General features: G+C 42.6%; 1 protein-coding gene across 1 annotated transcript in view; it reads right to left on the reverse strand.

Annotated features, from left to right (window-relative positions):
• LOC141084548 (CD109 antigen-like) overlaps positions 1-18,605 on the reverse strand; it is a 202,241-nt gene that overhangs the window by 134,047 nt on the left and 49,589 nt on the right. The window contains exons 6-9 of the mRNA XM_073569326.1: positions 15,361-15,400; positions 15,046-15,133; positions 12,442-12,532; positions 10,992-11,097 (exon numbers count right to left, since the gene is read on the reverse strand). Coding sequence (XP_073425427.1) covers positions 10,992-11,097; positions 12,442-12,532; positions 15,046-15,133; positions 15,361-15,400 — 325 coding nt within the window. The remainder of the gene's footprint in view (positions 1-10,991; positions 11,098-12,441; positions 12,533-15,045; positions 15,134-15,360; positions 15,401-18,605) is intronic.

Consider the following 18,605-nt stretch of genomic DNA (forward strand, 5'->3'; position numbering starts at 1 on the left):
TCTGGGCCGTGTTCACCAACCAAAATGGGAGGACGGAGTTAGCGGTTCATGAGGTGGACACCGGGAATCACGCCCCACTACGGCAAACACCTTATCGGATCTCTGAGGCGGTGCAGCAAGTCATGCGCCAAGAGATCGAGGAGATGTTAAGGCTGGGGTGATTCGACGGTCAAAAAGCACGTGGGCCCACCTGTAGTCCTCGTGCCTAAAAAGGATCGAACCACCCGGTTCTGCGTGGACTACAGGGGGCTCAATGCCATCACAACCTCTGATGCCGTGCATCGAGGATCTGCTTGAGCGGTTGGCAAAAGCAAGGTACATATACATCATGGATTTGAGTCGGGGATACTGGCAGATTCCCCTGAGCCCTGAGGCGCAGGAGAAATCCACCTTCATCACCCCCTTTGGACTGTATGAGTCCACAGTCATGCCTTTCGGCATGAAAAATGCCCCTGCCACTTTCCAGCGGATGGTCAACCACCTGCTCCGGGGACTGGAGGAGTGCGCAGTGGCATACTTGGATGACATCGCCATCTTCAGTTCCACCTGGGAGGAACACCTTCAGCATCTCCAGGAGGTGCTCAAGCGTCTTCACCAGGCAGGCCTGACTATCAAGCCGGGAAAGTGCCAGATGGGCATGAGCGAGGTCCACTACCTAGGGAACGGGGTAGGTGGGGGTTCCATGAGTCCGGAGCCAGAAAAGGTGGACGCAATCGCGTCCTGGCCCACCCCCAGGACCAAGAAACAGGTGAAGTCCTTCTTGGGCATTGCAGGGTATTATAGGCGGTTCGTGCAGGACTATAGCACCCTTGCAAAACCCTTGACTGACCTCACCAAGCAGAGGCTACCCCAAACAGTCAACTGGACAGATGACTGTGAGGCGGCCTTCCAAGCTTTGAAAGCAGCCCTGTGCAACTCTCCAGTGTTGAGAGCAGTCGACAGCAGTCGCCCATTTCTGGTACAGACCGACCCCAGCGAGTTTGGCCTCGGTGCGGTGCTCAGCCAGGTCGACTTGGGGAACCAGCAGCACCCCATGTTGTACCTGAGCCGGAAACTTTTGCAGAGGGAAGTGGCATACTCGACCATCGAGAAGGAGTGTCTGGCCATGGTATGGGCACTGCAACGTTTGCAGCCCTACCTGTACTGGCGTACCTTCACGGTGGTTACCAATCACAACCCTCTGAGCTGGTTGCACACAGTGTCCGGAACCAATGGAAGGTTGCTCCACTGGAGCCTTGCCCTTCAACAGTACGACTTTACAGTACAACACAAAAAGGGCAGCAAACATGTAAATGCCGATGGGTTGTCCCGCCGGGGCGAACCCGCTGAGGTGCGCATGGCCGATTACCAAGAGGTAATGCCTCCGTAGCGCCCTCTAAAAGGGGGAGGTGTATTGTAAAATGTCTATAAATTATGATGTTTGTAGAACCTTCTAGAAATCTTCCACTTCACAGTGATGAGAAATTCAGCCTGTCAGCTCCTACAGCTTCCCTCCTTCCCCCTCCTTAACAGCCTGTGTCCGCACTGGTAATAGGACACTTCCCCTATAGCATTTGGCCCATTTCCACAGAAAGGAATGTTAATTAATTAGTTAAGCTAAAGGAAGTCCTTTGTGTTCTGGGACATGTGTCTGAAATAAAACTATGAGAGATATTAAAATAGGCTAGCATGGACTCCGATCGCGACAGAAAAACGAAACTGACATTTCTGTGATCTGCGCAGACCCGGCTTCCCTACGGTGGCTCTTGCAAAGTTCTATCACCGCCACAACCTGAGATATGGATTGCTCCCAAATGTAGTTTACTAAGTATGGCATGTCTGATGTTGCTTTATTACATTCGATGAACTACAACCTATGAAGCCCTCAGTGTGTTGATATGAGCTTCCCTCGTTGTGATATGGTTATCATAAGTTTTTTAGTTAATTGGCAACTTGGAGAAAGGGGGGATGAACTTCTGCAGACTGCCCCTTTCATGATGTCACAGACCCTGGGCTATAAGGCACCCCTCCCTTACAATGAGTGAGTGGGAGCTACAGCGTCCATGCTGACCAGAACCCAGATGAGTGGAGATATGTGGCTCCGCCTTCTCTCCCCAGTCACATGGTCTGCCTGATACCGACTAAGCACATGTGAGTGTTACTTTCTGTCTTTTTAATCCCCTTTATGTTATATTTGTATTGTACATATGTAATGTCTCAACTTTATAGCAACTTTTATCTATGTAATCACTGCCCGCAATCTTTTGGGAATAAATTATAAAATCTATTAGCTCTGTCTCCATGCTGTAAGAATGAACTATATGCCTTTTTTAGATAATCGCTACTAATTTCAGGGGTTTGCCGTGGACCATCTTAATTAACTCTTTGATTAAGTAAAGTGTGGCCTTGTGGCAGCGTAGTGTGCGCAGCTGGCGAGGCTAGCTGGCAGTACAGAAGGGTCTTATATTGCTGAATGAGTGATTGAGGCCACAGCATTGATAATTCCCTTACTGCAGTAGTCTAATTGCCCGTGCACAACAAGCAGCCCATCCGGCGACTAATTATCCTATGTGCAGTTCCCTGACTGACCTGAGGGCAAGGTGGGTGCCGGAGAGCTGCGAGTTCCAAAGTGGAACTGAGAAAGTGGGATATACATAAATCCCCGCAGTTCTTGGAAGGTTTTTAGCAGTGGTGGGGCATCCAAAATACCCCCTGCAATAAATTGTTAGAGCAAGATTAGCTTGCTGTGTTTTTGCCACATGGTGCCTGTGGTGGGATAACTAAGATAAGCCCCCACTGTGCCTGTGATAGCCGTTTGCCGGCAGTGCGTCACGTCCCTCCGTCAGCTGACAAACCCGTGTCGGTGGTGGGATCGTGACCTATTGGTGGCACAGGGTCCGCTGTCCATCACAATTTGGTGGCAGCGGCCCACCCGTTCCTCACAAAAGACTGAACAGAAATGGATCTGGGTACTTTGCTCCCAGAGCAGGCGGAAAACAGATGTAAGGGGGTGAAGAGGAAGAGCCAGAAGGGGGTTACCTCTTCTGCTCCGTGTCCGGAACCACATAGCCGGACAGCAGGGTTGCCGGGGGGGAAGACTTGCTGACCTGGACCGACTGCACCATGTGACTGTAAGGGGCAGTGGGGGAAGAGAAGGGGCGATGGATCGGAAGCTGAGCAGGCTGAGGGCATGAAAGCAGAGCACGCCAGAGACAGAGGAGCGCACATCACGTAGAGAGCAGGCTGCAGCTCCGTGCTCCAGGAGTGAGAGAACTCCCCGTCAGAGGACTGGGACTGAAGGACGAGTTATAGAAAGCGCTGTCTGTGAGTATGTGGATTCGGTAGCCGCTCTGACCGGAGGAGGCTTTCCTCCTGAGAGTGCAGAGACAGTGACCCGAACGCGCTGCCCCGGTGCCCGCGGTGACATGACAGAGCCTCGAAGAGTGACAGAGAGACTTTCCAGTGTGCACAGCATCATTCCTGCAGAGAGACTGTTAGTGTATCATACAGAGACTTAGAGCAGGGGAGACTCAGTTCCACAGCGTCTCCCGGCTTCCTGCTTTAACCCAGGAGTTCCCGGCTTCACCCAGAGGAGAGACTACAGAGACTTCAAGCGCCGCTGTTGACCATGCCAAAGTGGGAGAAAGAGACCCAGGAATCAAGCTTTCACCAGACTAATAAGTTACAAGAATTCCTGTTTAGCCATTTCAACTCTGCATAACTGTTTCATAGTTTTCCCTATCTATTTTGCCATTTTACCATTTACCCTGTCACTTTTAACCCCCATTGCTTCTCCCTGCGTAGAGAGTCAATCCCCTGTAAATAAACCCTTTAACTCTTGATCTGTCTCTGATCCGTGGTAACATCATCAGTACCTGCAGATTGTTACAAAGGCATCAGCTCACCTAGAACTGCAGGCAGGCAGGACAGGTGCTGAACACCAAACAGACAAAACAAGACTCAGAAACTTGATGCAAAGCTCTGGCAATGCACCACAGGGATGGGAAACTTTATATAGGAGCTGCCTCACAGCGCTAGGCTGGAGCAGCATTTCTAGCACACACCCATTCCTCATAGAAGCAGGGGAGGTGTGGCCGCGTGCACCCTAAGCACAGCTAGGCACAAATCAGCAATGCAAAGGTCACCTGGCAGCGGCTGCAAGCTTGAACACACGTGGTAAGTCATGCACAACTGCAGAGGACCTTGCAACGCACGGATAGCTTTCCACAGCGGCAGCCAAGGACCGCACAAGCAGGTGGTGATGCAGCACAGCGGAGCCACACACGCATGTAAGGCTACGCAGCAGAGCCGGGAACTGAGCCGCATCCACACAGGTAACTGACAACAGCATTCCAGCTCATTAGAGGGAAAGGAGCAAAAGGTTAAAGCAGAGATATGCAGAGTAATGCCGGGTAAACAGAGTACAAACACAGGTAACAGGAGAAATTGCACCATACAATTTGTAATGCAATTTCTCCTGAGTACGCTGATACCTGATATGTGGGAGAATACTCCTTTTGAGGCACAATGCAAAGCTCAGAAGGGAAGAGGTGCTGTATAGGAGATCAGATTTTGCTGGAATGGCTTGAGGGTGTCATGTCACATTGACAGAGCCCCTGAGATGCCAGAACAACAGAAACCCCCTATATGTGAACTCATTTAACAAACTTCCCTCCCCAATGAATTCATCTAGGGGTGCAGTAATCATGTTAACACCACATGTACCTTACAGAATTTTATACCATTGAGCGGTGAAGGAAGAATAATTTACATTTTTACCACTAAAGTGTTGTTTTAGCCCCAAGTTTTTAATTTTTCTAAGGGCCAATATGAATTTTTTTGCAACAAACTGAGGTCCATTTTATCTTGTGCCCCAATACCCTACATGTATTCGGGAAAAATTTTTCATACACAGTGCCAAGCTCAGAAGGCAAGGAGAGCCAGATTTTATTGTTATGGTTTGAAGGTGCCATGACCAACTGTGAGAGCCCATGAAAAGCAGAAATCTCCCATAAGTGGCCCCAATTTACAAACTACACCTTTCAATGAATCTAGGGGGGTGCAGTGATCATATTGCCACCACAGGTGTGTCACAGAATTTTATATCATTGGGCAATGAAGAAAAAATAACTAATTTTTTTCCCACCAAAATTTAGTTGTAGCCACAGATTTTACATTTTCACACAAAAAGTGAGTAAAAATGGCACCATAATTTGTCCCACAATACCCCATATGTAGCTGTACAGTACTACTAAGCCAGACACAAAGACTTGGGAGGAATGGAGCACCATTTGCCTTCTGTAGCACAGATTTTCCTAGAAGAATTTGAGGATTCCATATAGAGAACCCCTAATTATACCCCTGTAAAGTTGTAGCTGCGTTGACGATTTTGACTCCATGGGTATTTTCCAGAAACAAGCAGCAATGAATGTTGACAAGTGAAAAATGCAAACTGCCATTGTAGTGACAGTACACTGTAGTGACCGGCTCATTGCAGTCAACAGTACGTTATGCCCAGTCCGTGGTTCTGGAGACATGCACCCGTAAGTTAGGCAGGCTCTCATCGCTCCAGAAATGCCAAACGTGGACACAATATGTGGTTTAGGTACACTTTGGGGCTCAGAAGGGAGGGGGCATTTGGATTTGGGAGTGCAGAATTTGCTGAATTTCTTTTTGGGGCGAGGAGCTATTTTGTTTTTCTAGAGCCTTTGTACTGCCAGTAATGTGGAAGCCCACTATATTTCCATTAACAGATGACAGACCTGAGAGGGGACTTGCTTTTTTGTGGATTAAGTGGAAGCTTTTATTGGGAACACTTTACATAACATTAGGGATCACAGTTATCTGCTGCTCTACGCTGAGCTTACTTTGGGATTTCCATCTAAATCTCTGAGTGACGTAATTCAGATGAAACACCTGAGGGATCCACTTACTATAATGAAGCAGCAGAGTTTCTCTCGACTCCATCTGGCCTCTGTTGAGCGGTGTCCTTTTCAGAAGTGCACAAAACTGTGGCAGATGGCAATCCTAAAAAGACAGACACCGCCGGATCAAAGAAAGGTCAGACGGCGTCTACTGTGCCTCCATGTGCCTCATTATAGGGAATCTTCACAAGAGGTTCTGTCTGAATCATGTATTTCAGAGATTTACATGGAAACCCTGGTGTAAGCGCAGGATAAATGTGCGCCAAGCCTTACTGCGATCTTTGGGAGGCATAATAAAAAAAAATCAAGAGCAGGTGAATAATTGGTTTTATTTATTTTTTACACTGTTCCTCGTTCAGTATAAATGATTTTGCAACTGCATTCTTCAGGTAGGTGCGATCCCAAATTTATATCGTGTTTTTATGTTTGGCTGCTGTCACTCACTAAAAGACGCTTTTTATTGCAAAAATAGTTTTTGCATCACCACATTTTAAGAGCTATAATTTTTCCATATTTTGGCACACAGAGTCATGTGAGGTTTTGTTTTTTGCAGAACAAGTTGATTTTTTTTATTGGTACCATTTTCGGGCACATGACATTTTTTAATCGCTTTCAATTCCGATTTTTGGGAAGTAGAATGAACAAAAACCTGCAATTCTGGAATTTTTTGAGGGGGACCGGGTTATGCTGTTCCGTGTGTGGTAAAATTGATAAGGCAATTTTAATCTTCAGGTCAGTACTATTACAGCGATACCTCATTTATATTTTTTTATGTTTTATTGCTTTTACACAATAAAAATGATATTATAGAAAAAATAATTATAACTTTTTTTTTTTATTTTTTCCGCTAATGAAGCTGTGTTGCAGCTTGTTCTCTGTGGGACAAGATGACGTTTTCAGCAGTTCCATGTTTATTTATATCCATCTTTTTTATTGCGTTTTATACTTTTTGTTTGGCTGCATGATAACAAAGCATTGTTTTTTGCTTTGTTTTTTATTTTTTTTTGGTGTTCACTAAAGAGGTTAACTAGTTGGAGAGTGTAATAGGTTGGGTCATTGCAGATGCGGCGATACCAAATTTGTGTACTTTTATTGCTTATATTTTTTTCATGCAAATATTTATTTATAGATACAATATCTTTCGACTGATTTATTATTTGTCTTTTCCAGCATGTCAATTGGTAAATGATGGGATCAGCGACGAGGTTTGTTCGGCATCTAATGTGCTGTTTGACAAAGCAGTGGACTGGTTGCAAAAATGTGGACTTGGGGCCCTCATGGCCATGGCAGACATTGAGGTTGCCTTTGCCTGTTACCTGTACATCCAAATTGTTTTAGTATGTTAGATTGTATGTGGGATGGAAGTTTTTACGTGGACTGCTGCCTGCAAATGGACTGCTCCATTTCATGTGCATACTTTGAGGCTTTTAGTACATTTGTGGAATGGGTTGTCAAGAGGGAGGCAGGTCAACAGTCAGTGTTGCATTATTTGATGATTTCCTGTATGTGGTGCCAGCTGATTCAACGGTTTGTTCCATTCTTTCGCAAACAATCAAGGAGGTGTCTACAAATTTCGATATTCCCCTAGGCCTGAAAAAAAAAGAATGTCCATCTACAGTTCTTAGTTTTTTGTGAATTGAATTAGACTCGGTGGCTATGGAATGCAGGAGAGGAAGAAGGTGCATTTGAAGAAGCTTCAGTCACTCCTAGGCAAGTTCAATTTTTCATGTTGTATCATGCCATTGGGGCAAATATTTTCCAGGAGCTGTGTAATGCTACAAGAGTGGTCCAGAATACAACTCATTTCATTCACTTGTTGGCCAATCACAGAGCCAATTTGAAGATTTGGGCATCTTTTTTTGGATCAGTCTAATGGAAAGTCGGTTTTTTTGGAGGAGTGGAGAGAGAGTTCATAAATAGAATTGCTTACTGATGCATTGGGATCACATGGTTTCGGTGCTTATTTCCAGGGTAAATGGTTTCTTGTTCATGGCCAGATGAATGAAAGAAAAAAGGTGTTGTACATAACATGGCATTATTGGAGTTATTCCTCATTGTGGTGGCAATTGAAATTTGGGGAGCGTTGTTCCGATACAAAATTGTTAAGTTTGGTTGTGATAATTTTGAAGTGGTACAATTCATTAACAGTTTATCAGCATCTTCCCCCAGTAGTAAATTTGACTAGACATTTGGTGTTGCGTGGCCTGCAACTGAATGCGTGGCTGTCTGCTAAACATGTACCAGATGTTAAAAATTATATAGCTGATGCCATTTCTCATTTTCAGTTGGATCATTTCCGTTCACTAGCTCTGAGAGCGGAGCAATGCACCACCTAATTTCTCTAATAAATGACTTATGTATATATTGAACTTATTATTTTTTTACCAATTAGCCTGTTACACATTATGGTCCAGTAAAGGTGTGTGTGTGTGTGTGTGTGTGTATATATATATATATACATACATGTACTGTATATGTATATACAGTGCTGTGCAAATTAATTGGGACAAAGCAATTTTTTAAGTACAATCGTAAGTTGGTTACCAGTCAGTGATTCAAACCAGTTTTAACTGCTTTGAACAGGCACTCACACCTGTTCAAAGCAGTTAAAACTGGTTTGAATCACTGACTGGTAACCAACTTACGATTTTACTTAAAAAAAATGCTTTGTCCCAATTAATTTGCACAGCACTATATATATATATATATATATATATATATATATATACACATCTCTTACCCACTCACCTAAAAACCCACCCATAACATGGCTGCTTAACTCCTTCAGCACATATCATGCTGAAAAGAAAAAGTTACGGGTATCTAGATCACAGATCAAAGCAATCTCCCTGATACATATCTCCCCTCACATACAGTGCCAGTGACCCTGTCACAATATATATATGTGCAGGCTTGGACTGGCCCATAGGATAACAGGGGAATCCCTCGGTGGGCCCCAGTGCAGGTCTGGGTCCCCAACCCCACTGTATAACAGTACTTGGCATAATTCACTTGATTCACTCTGTATAGAAAATGCAGCATCTCATCATTCATTAACCAAACTACCCACTTTATTGTTACACAGGGTGGGCCATTTATATGGATACACCTGGCTGGGCCATTTATAAAGTTGGATCCAAAATGGCCAACTTCAAAATGGCCGCCATGGTCACCACCCATCTTGAAAAGTTTTCTCCTCATATACTAATGTGCCATAAACAGGAAGTTGATATCACCAACCATTCCCATTTTATTTAGGTGTATCCATATAAATGGCCCACCCAGGTGTATTCCTATAAATGGCCCACCCTGTATAGAAATATAGGTAAATTTGTGAACGACGGCAGTGTAATATTTGCATGCAGGTGAAAAGTGGGCCCCCCAAAGTCAGTTACTGGTTTCTCTTGGCACCCCAGTCCGACACCATATGTGTGTATATATGTGTGTATTACCCTTTCTTTTTTCTTTTTTACAAATCTACAGTACAGGAAGAGGAAGGAAGAACTAGTCCAGTCCATGCTGAGTGGATATCATTCTCCAAATAGTTACCTCCACAAAGGAGTAGAAACGTCATATAATCAGGAAAGATAAGGCTGAACAAGTGCTCTCCTGCATACTGGTCTTTTTATGTGCCTCCATCAGGAACCAGTGCAACGTGACTTCCGCGCCACAAACTTTGCTTGTTGTACCACCTGCAATAGGGAATTGTAGCGCCCAAACCCATGAGCAACTCCATACTTCTACTGAGCTGATACAGGGAGCCGATCCATGAAGATCCCTACTTCAACAAATTATTATCTGGAATGTACTTTTCACCAACAGCAAGTAGTGTAAACTGTACTCCAGCTGCCTTGGAAGGCCCTAACCCTGCTGCATTACAAGGAGATGAAACCTCTGATCATACGCAAAACATTGCGTGTATCCTATACTGTGAACTACATCCATTGTGCCGCTAAGGCTAGGGTCACATAGCAGTATAAAAAAATTGGTTGAATTTTCATTCAGAAAAGTACGATTTTTGTTCTCACTTTCAGAAAGTTGTGGGAAGCAGGGTGTGTTGCAGTCCGCGCTGCCGAGATTCACAAATCACCTGGGATGCAAGATGTTGTATCAGTGTACTCCTTTATTTCCTCCTACGCGTTTCGGCGCCCTTCCTGGCACCTATCCTTGATATCCCTGAGGAAGGTGCCAGGAAGGGCGCCGAAACGCGTAGGAGGAAATAAAGGAGTACACTGCTACAACATCTTGCATCCCAGGTGATTTGTGAATCTCGGCAGCGCGGACTGCAACACACCCTGCTTCCCACAACTTTCTGAAGGTTTTTCCACGTGCGAGTGGTTGGTGGAGGTCCTGCAGCAGCTGATTCTGTGATATGCTCTCAAGCCAGTTGTGGGTTACACAACTGGAATAGGTGAGTGGAACTGTATTATACCGCTCATACTTCTAGTGTCACTAGTGATAGGGCACTATTGCGCCTCTTGTTCCCCCCACCATTTTTGTTCTCACTTGTCATCCATGTACAATCCGTTCTTTTACAGCAGCTATTAATCATTTACAGGGTCATGTACAGTTTCCTATATTACAGAATTGCAATGTATCCATAAAAATCAGGTGCTTTACTGGGCTCCATATGTCATCGGAGCCCAGACACACTGTAACCTGTTATTTCCTTCAGTAACGTGTAATGCTTGCAAGTTCACACGTGTGTGGCAAGTTCACCCGTGTGTCTGATTGCTCCAACACCTCATACCCATACATCACCTCTATAGGAGTTCCCCCTGGGGGGTCCTATATCATCTACATAAGTGCAAAGACCTGCTATTGACAATTGTGGACAGATGGGAAGTGTTTAGGGGTCCAGCAGCTCACCTCAGCTACTGTGACATTACCATCTGCTGTCAATCGAACTACATGTTCCAGCTGCCCCCTTTGCAAAATCTGGCACTTCTCCCATTGCTCATCACACACTGTGCATGCCTCTAAGGGGTTAAAACATTATCCATTGCAATTGTTATTGCTAGTAACAATAAATATCTTCTAGATTAAATTTCATTCTATTTGATAAAGAAGGGCGCAAAAGATATTTACCTGTAAATTCATCAGCTACTGATGCTGTTATAGTAATTAAAGATCCCCATGACGGTAAAGTTTGTATTTCTTGATGTGTGAAACTGAAGTTTGTGGACGCTGAGATCTGAGAAATAAGAAAACAACCCATTAATATTTGTAATAACTTGACTGTTCATGACGAGCTGTGGCGTTTCGTATGTCAGAGATCTCACTCCAGTCATACGCTCCAGTTAGCACATCCCCTCAACTAGAGTGGCGTGAGAAACACCAATAATGATGAATCGGGCCCTAAAAATTAAAATAAATGGAGCCCCCCCATGAATTATTTGTTACAGAGTTCCATCAATTGTCTTGTAAAGGTGGCCAAAAGTCAAATAATAACTGTAGGCTACAGGATTTTTTTCAAACTCCACTATAAACGCACACACGTATATTTGGTAAATCTTCACTCCAGTCCTCTTCCTGATGTATTTTTGTATTATGCCAGTATTTGGCAAAATTATTGCGAATTTTGACACCAACATGCAACTTTTGACACCAAAAGTTGAAAACCCAGTTCAAGACAAGAAGGCCCATCTTTGACTTTGTGCCAAATTCATGAATCTCAATTTATTTTGATAAATTTGGCGCCAAAACTGGCAATTAATACTCCAAGATAAAAATAAAGATGACTTAAAAAATGCAAATAATGAATTGGGGTGTAAATGTGTGTGTTACGTTCATAAAAATTCTGTATAAGGAACAATATTTTTACAATGTAGAACTTTATAGTTTACCATTGCATACCACACATGTCCTACTGCTTATAAATGGCTGTGCAATTAAGGGCATATGGGATAAAGTTTCTCCTTGAGGAGGACCCAAAATGGATGTAAGAAGAGTTAGAATCCATTCAATACATTTATAGAAGGCGAGGACTAGAACACTAGTTCAACCTATTGGGGGTAGCAATCCTAAAATTCAATTTTAACCACTCATTGGGTTGTCAAACAGCCGTATAACACGGATGACGTTCGCATCACAATGCTCAAACTGGCCATCGGCTCTTCTAACCCGAGCGTGACAGCATGTATTTCTATGCAGCTGTCAGTCACGCTTGGGTCAAGCCAGTCCGAGTATCGCAATGCAATCATTGTTCTTGTTATACGGCCATCTGTCTGCGTCCTTAAAGGGTCTTACTATATGATTTATTCATGTGATCTAACTCATGTTGACTTTTAGAGTTGCTACCTCCAATAGGTAGCACTAGAGTTATTGTTGTCTTTGTCTCTGAAGAGGCTATTTACATACACAATATAGAAAAGTTGAATTTGAAAAATCTGAAAAGTTATCAGCTTTATTATATATAGTTTATCTCCCAGGTAGGGATTTTAATAGCAAGTCTGAACATATAGGAGGTTTCCCTAATTGTTCAATAGCTTTATATGGCCATCAGTAATTCTAAACAATCTGATGACAGAGCACCTACCTGATAAGTTCTGCTAATTTCAGGTTCTGAATCATACACATGCCTCACAGTCATGGTCACATTTCCTTTTAAAGGTTTGCCATAAAAGTATCTAGGATAGAAAAGAAGTATTCAAAGCATGGATGTTACTATTACAAGGCCTTTTACTGATAAAGCCTCCTGAACTACAGAGGTGCAAGGACATTGTGTAGAGCTGTAACACACTCTGCCAGGTGCTATATATATGGCGATATTCAATGGACTATATTACCACTAGATTTTTGTCTGAAGAGATCAAAATACAGGAGATAAACTCTGTAAGCACATTAGGAGAATGCCAGATAAAAATGACACCAATGAGGAATAACCAGGATGGAACAATAGTCAAACATAAAAATATCCCCCACTAAGGCTATTGACCTCCAAGTTAAAGAAGCACTCGCATCATCAATTTTTATCCTCTTAATATATTGCAGTCATCATATTTTATAGCAATGTTCACTTACATTTGCTACTTTTGCTTTTCTACCTAGTTAATTCTTCCATTTAAACATCACATGATTAAAAATTGACTAGCTGAATCCTTCTAAGCTCTATGTAGAATCAGGAGGTCAATTTTAGCTGTATGATTTATCAGTCACTGCAAAAGTCACTGTCAGGGGGAAGAGAGAGCAGTTGGGTCAGGATTTGAAGAGGGGAATGCTTTATGCAAGTAAAAGAAACTTCCTGCTTCTACATAGATCAGAGAAAATAGAAGAATTAGCTGGTACAAAGGCTGATGTATTGTTTCTCCTTGCGGAGAATGACATGCTAAGCATGCCGAGATGAGACCTAAAGCCGCAATGCTCCTCTGGGAAATATGTGTACAAAGGCAAAATGAGCAATTGTAAGTACATAGTGCTATATAATCAGGGCCGGACTGGGACTGAAAATCTGCTCTGGCTTACAAACCAAAGCAGCCCACATGCAAATCTCTTTTCCACTGTAGGGACCACCATGTGGTGGGAATTACTTTGGGTGCCATTATACTGTGTTGGGGAACAGTAGGGGCCATCATACAGTGTTGGGGTCCCTGGAGATCTTAATGTGTGTGTATGGGTGGGGACTGTGGGGTCATCACTGTGTGTGGGCACTAAATGGGAATCATGCTGTATATGTGTAGGGTACTGTCGAGAAACTCACTGTGAGGGTATCAGGTGTTTGTGGGAAAAATGTGTTGGTATCATACTTTATGGTAGCCATTAATGGGTTATCGTAGTGGGTGAGAACACTAAGGGGTTCAATAGGGGAAAATTACTTTGGAAGTGCTACAATACATGTCCCTCTTCCTGCCTTTAAGATCTGGGAGATACAGCCTTTTGTGACTGCACCTATGTGCTGTGACTCCACTGACATTTTTTAGTTTTAGAAGGGGAAACCCCAATTAAGATGTCTGCTAGGTGTTCCTCCCCCACACATGGATTACGGACAGGTATGGTATATTGTTGTTTTTTATTTTTGCTTTATTACAGGAGAACGAGGGCTTTAGTGGAATTAGGTGAGTATAACGGTGTATGTTATTTCTAAATAAAAAAGTAAAACTGTGTTTTGTTTTATTTCTAATAAAGGATTTTATTCTGGCTGTGTCTTTATTTACCATGTAACTATAGGATTAGTAATGGATAGGTGTCTTATAGATGCTTCTCCATTACTAAGAAATGGGTTTGATATCACCTGACGATACAAAGGTGACATCAACCCCACTTGCCACCGCTACAGGGCAAGTGGGAAGAGCTGGTCAAAGTGCCAAAATTGGCACATCTAATAGATGTGCCTTTTCTGGGCTGCTGCAGGCTGCTATTTTTAAGTTGGGGGGGACTATATCAATGACCCTTACAAGCCTGAGAATACCAGGCCACAGCTGTGAGCTTTAGCAAGGCAGGTTGTCAAAAATGGGTGGGAAGACCTGACACCATTTTTTAAAATTATTTATTTAAATAATTAAAAAAAAAAATGTGTGGGGACCCCTCTATTCATGATAACCAGCCTTGCTGAACCTGACAGCTGAGGGTTGCAGTCCCCACCTGCGAGTTTTGCCTGGTTGGTTAAAGAAAATAGGGGAAACCCACTTCGGGTTTTTCATTCATTTATTTAGTTATAGCACAGGCGGATGTAAGGAATACCACGATCATCCGATCCTGCTTTCACTGTTATTAGTGGCACCAGGTGTCGGATGATGGGCGTAACAGACCCAAAAGCCCCTACCTACTGTCATTGTTCTGACTTTAATATAGCTCTCATCATTCTCTTCCTCTTATGCCGATCGCCGGGGTGCTGGGGTTGATATATACAGGTGCTGGGGCTGATGTATATGGGATCCGATTTTTCTTGCACCCTCATAGACCTTAATAGGCGAGTCTCATCCAAAATGCGGAAGACACTACTGCATGCTGCCATTTTTTTCATGTGGACATTCAATACTGAAAAACTGTCATCTGAACAGCCCAATCACATAACATTGATTTGAGTGCTATCCATGTCATGTCAGTATTTTCAAGGACAGCACTCGAATACCCGTAAACGTAGCCTCACATAGAGTAAAAAATATGATGACAGACATGGAAATTATTTGACTATATGACTTACTTTGCTGTTACTGTACCACTGAGGTTGAGTTTCTTTGAAGAAATGTAGAAAGATGGAGTATCCAGTGTAACATCAAATGTTGGTTGAACTGTAAGGTTATGAAAAAAGTCAAAATAGTAGTGTCATGATGCCATAGCAATGTCACTTTTGTCTGACTTATGAGTGTGCCTCATTGCACTGAAATTAATGAAAGATATGTAAAGTATTAAAAATGTACTTTTAATTAATCTATATGACACCTTTCACAAGGCTACACAGGTACCTACAAACCATTTTTAAAACCGTAATCTATTCAGTAACAATATAATCACCCACCATAATCTTGAACAGAAAATTGTGCAGTTCTTTCAGAACCCTAAAACAAAACACACAGAGGCTTTAAAAAAAAAAAAGATAAAATGTACTGACTTAATAAAAATGTAAACATTTTAGAAAATGCACTAGTTAGAAATTGAAGGTGGTATGAAATAATGACCAAAAAATAGTTAAAGGGGTTTTCTCAAAATGACTTGCTATTCCCATTCAAGAGAATAGTGAATAACTTATTGTTTTCCCTGTTCCCAGTGACGGTGCAAGCAACAAATGGCCCCACTCACTCCTCAAAAAGTCACATGTGTTCTATGGTAGATGCCTTCTGGATCGCTCCTGGTTTCAGTTATGTAGCCGCGAAACTCGTGCAGTCCTGCCTCATCTGTGCACAACCCAGGTAAAGCAGTAAAAGTCCCAAAGAAAGCAACACCAAGGCCTCTCTACCAGTTCAGAGACTGCAGATTGACTGCATACAACTACCCAAGGTAGAAGTGTTTGAATATGTTCTAGTATGTATAGCTCTCTTCTCTGGTTGGCCGAAATAGTATCCGGTAAAATGTGCTAATGCTAAAAGGACACTTAAACTGAAAAATTCAAAAGGCCATGACAGAGACAGGAAATAATTGGGTAGAGTGCCTGTCTCTTGCATTCTTTTCAGTCAAACACACTCTAAATAGAAAGACAGGCTTGTTTCCCTTTGAAGTCTTGTTTGGTAGTGCCCCAAAGACGGGTCTTTACTTCCCACAGATACTGCAAATGCAACATGGTTCTATGACAGGCTATGTCAAGGCCTTGCAGAAAAGACTTAATGTGGTGCATAAACATGTGCTCTCATTCATTATAGATCCTAATGCCAGTGAAGACGTGAATCAGCTGAATCTAGGTGAATGGTTGTCATATGCAGACATGTGAGAAGGAACCTAGATCCACAGTTTGATGGCCCATTGCAAGTCCAGCTGACCACATCCACCTCAGTGAAACTTAAGGGAAAGTCCACCTGGATTCATGCCAGTCACTGCAGAAAGGTCACTTCACCAGAAGAATGACTGTTCTACTAATCACCTTGCTGGGAGTAGCAGGATTATTGCACCCTAAAGAGACACTGGATAAACTTTTAAATATGGACTGGGAAAACAAACTTATTATCATGCTTTTCTTATCAAGGACATGGAAGGAGAAAAACAAAAGGACTGTTAGATCTGTACACACAGCCCAGTATCTGCAAAGACTATGCTGTACTTAGCCTTACCTCTGGAGCCATGGAAGGTATGTACCACACTGAATACACAAAGAAACCTGGACTCAATCTAAGTTTTGGTGAAAAGATGTGCCTTGTGATATATCTACCTCATTGGCTATAGTCGGATAGGCCGCTAATCCCTGGTTCCAGTTAAATATAACGCAACCTAAGGTACAAATGTGGTGGTGGGAGTATGATTCAGAAGTTGGAAATGTGGTCAACAGGGGGAGGACTAGGATCCCATTTTCAGACCCCAATAATTGCTTCCAGATATACACTCATGATTTGACCCAGGTTAATGAGACCGTGTACCAAGATGGTATTGAAGGCTGAAAAGCAGCTATCAGTAAAATAGTAAGGAAAGAAAGTGGTAAATGTACATTTGGTATAAACATAAAACAAATGAATACTTGGTGCGCCCATAAAGCCATGTTAGGACTTTTGAGTTTATACCAATGTATACAGACTCCTGGTCACATTTGTGTTCTCCCAGAAAGAGTATTCTTACAGTAGTTTGCTGACATCGTGCCTATAGGTGGGTGAGCCCAGCTATAAGAGGGGCTTGCACTCTTGCTAAACTAACACTTTCATAGTTCCTCATAGTAAAATAGACATAGCAGCAGTCCAAATTCAAACCTTGCTTAGAAGGGTTGCAGAAAATAAGCCAAATGGTAGGCCTCATTTAGTAGAAATGGTGATAACAAATAAAATATTCAGTAGAATGCGAATATACCCCCTCATACCACAAATGTGGGATAAGCTGGTGGAAGCCACCGACTACCTGGATGATCAGATTTTCCAGGTTCTTAATGAAACTAATACAATACAGAAACAAACTAATCATAGTTACTAACCAACATACTATAGTACTAGATTACCTGAATGCAAAAGAAGGGGTATGTGTCAAATAATTGGTCCCACCTGTTGCAATTACTTTGACCCTGCTAGCAATCTCCAGGTCGGGGCCAGTATAGACAAAATTGGTGAACTTAGAGACCAATGGTTAAAGCAAAACAGTGCAAACATAGATTCCTGTTAGGGCAACACATTCTCCTTTTTAAATCCAGCCAACTGGTCTAGTGGCCTAGAGGGATGGATTTCTGGTATTGTACAGACTTGCATGTCAATTTTATTGTTTTGTTTATAGCTCTATGTAGACATAAAAGTGTTGATGTATGTATTACTTAAGCTATTGAATAGTGTATGTTTAAAATAAACAATCTAAGGCTGAATCTTCCATAGTGTATCATAGACCCCAGATAACCACTGCTGACAGGGTAAGTGATTGTCCACACTGAGGGTGGATGGGCAAAGCAGGTAGAAAGCCCCCTTATGGGTACTAGACCCATGAGACAGTAGCTCCTTTGTGGACACCAACTGACCCTGTGGCAAAAGGTTATACCATTTATAAAAGGAGGGAAATTAGTGTTTTTCCTTTTTTTGCTAGAATTTGTTTTTATATTGTTGTAGCCTTATAGTCTCCGATTCAAGGATTTTATACTTCTTATCTCATATTCAATGTTTTCAAGAGTCTGCAAAAAAATATATGTTTTGGGTACATGGTAAATAAAGTCATCATGACATGGGTAACAGGGGGGGCTACATGAGTTACATTCAGTTACATTGCTGTAAATGGTATCAAATACTGCATTCTTGTATGAATAAACCGAAAAGTGACTTTCTCATGGCCAGTGTACATTCTTTTCTCCAAGCGCTCATTATTTGGGGGCCTAATCTCTTAATTCGGCCTCACTGGTCAGAACTACAACAGCAGAGAAAGGGAAGTGTTGGCTGTAGGGACCTTGGCATATATGGCTGACGTTATGTACCAATGTCTTTCCTGTGACCCTTGCGTTATATTTATCTTGGCCAAAAAAAGTACTAATTGTTAACCCTTCTAGACTCATGCTACAAGGATAGCTTTCCATCTCTCCTTCCTGAGGTGGAGAGGTCTTCTAAAATGTTGCTATACCAAAAGGCCTTTGTTGAAAATATGTTGAAAAAATTTCCA

This window comes from Dendrobates tinctorius, unplaced genomic scaffold, assembly GCF_039654945.1.
Source record: "Dendrobates tinctorius isolate UK_male_01 unplaced genomic scaffold, ASM3965494v1 ptg000024l, whole genome shotgun sequence".
Lineage (NCBI taxonomy): Eukaryota > Metazoa > Chordata > Amphibia > Anura > Dendrobatidae > Dendrobates > Dendrobates tinctorius.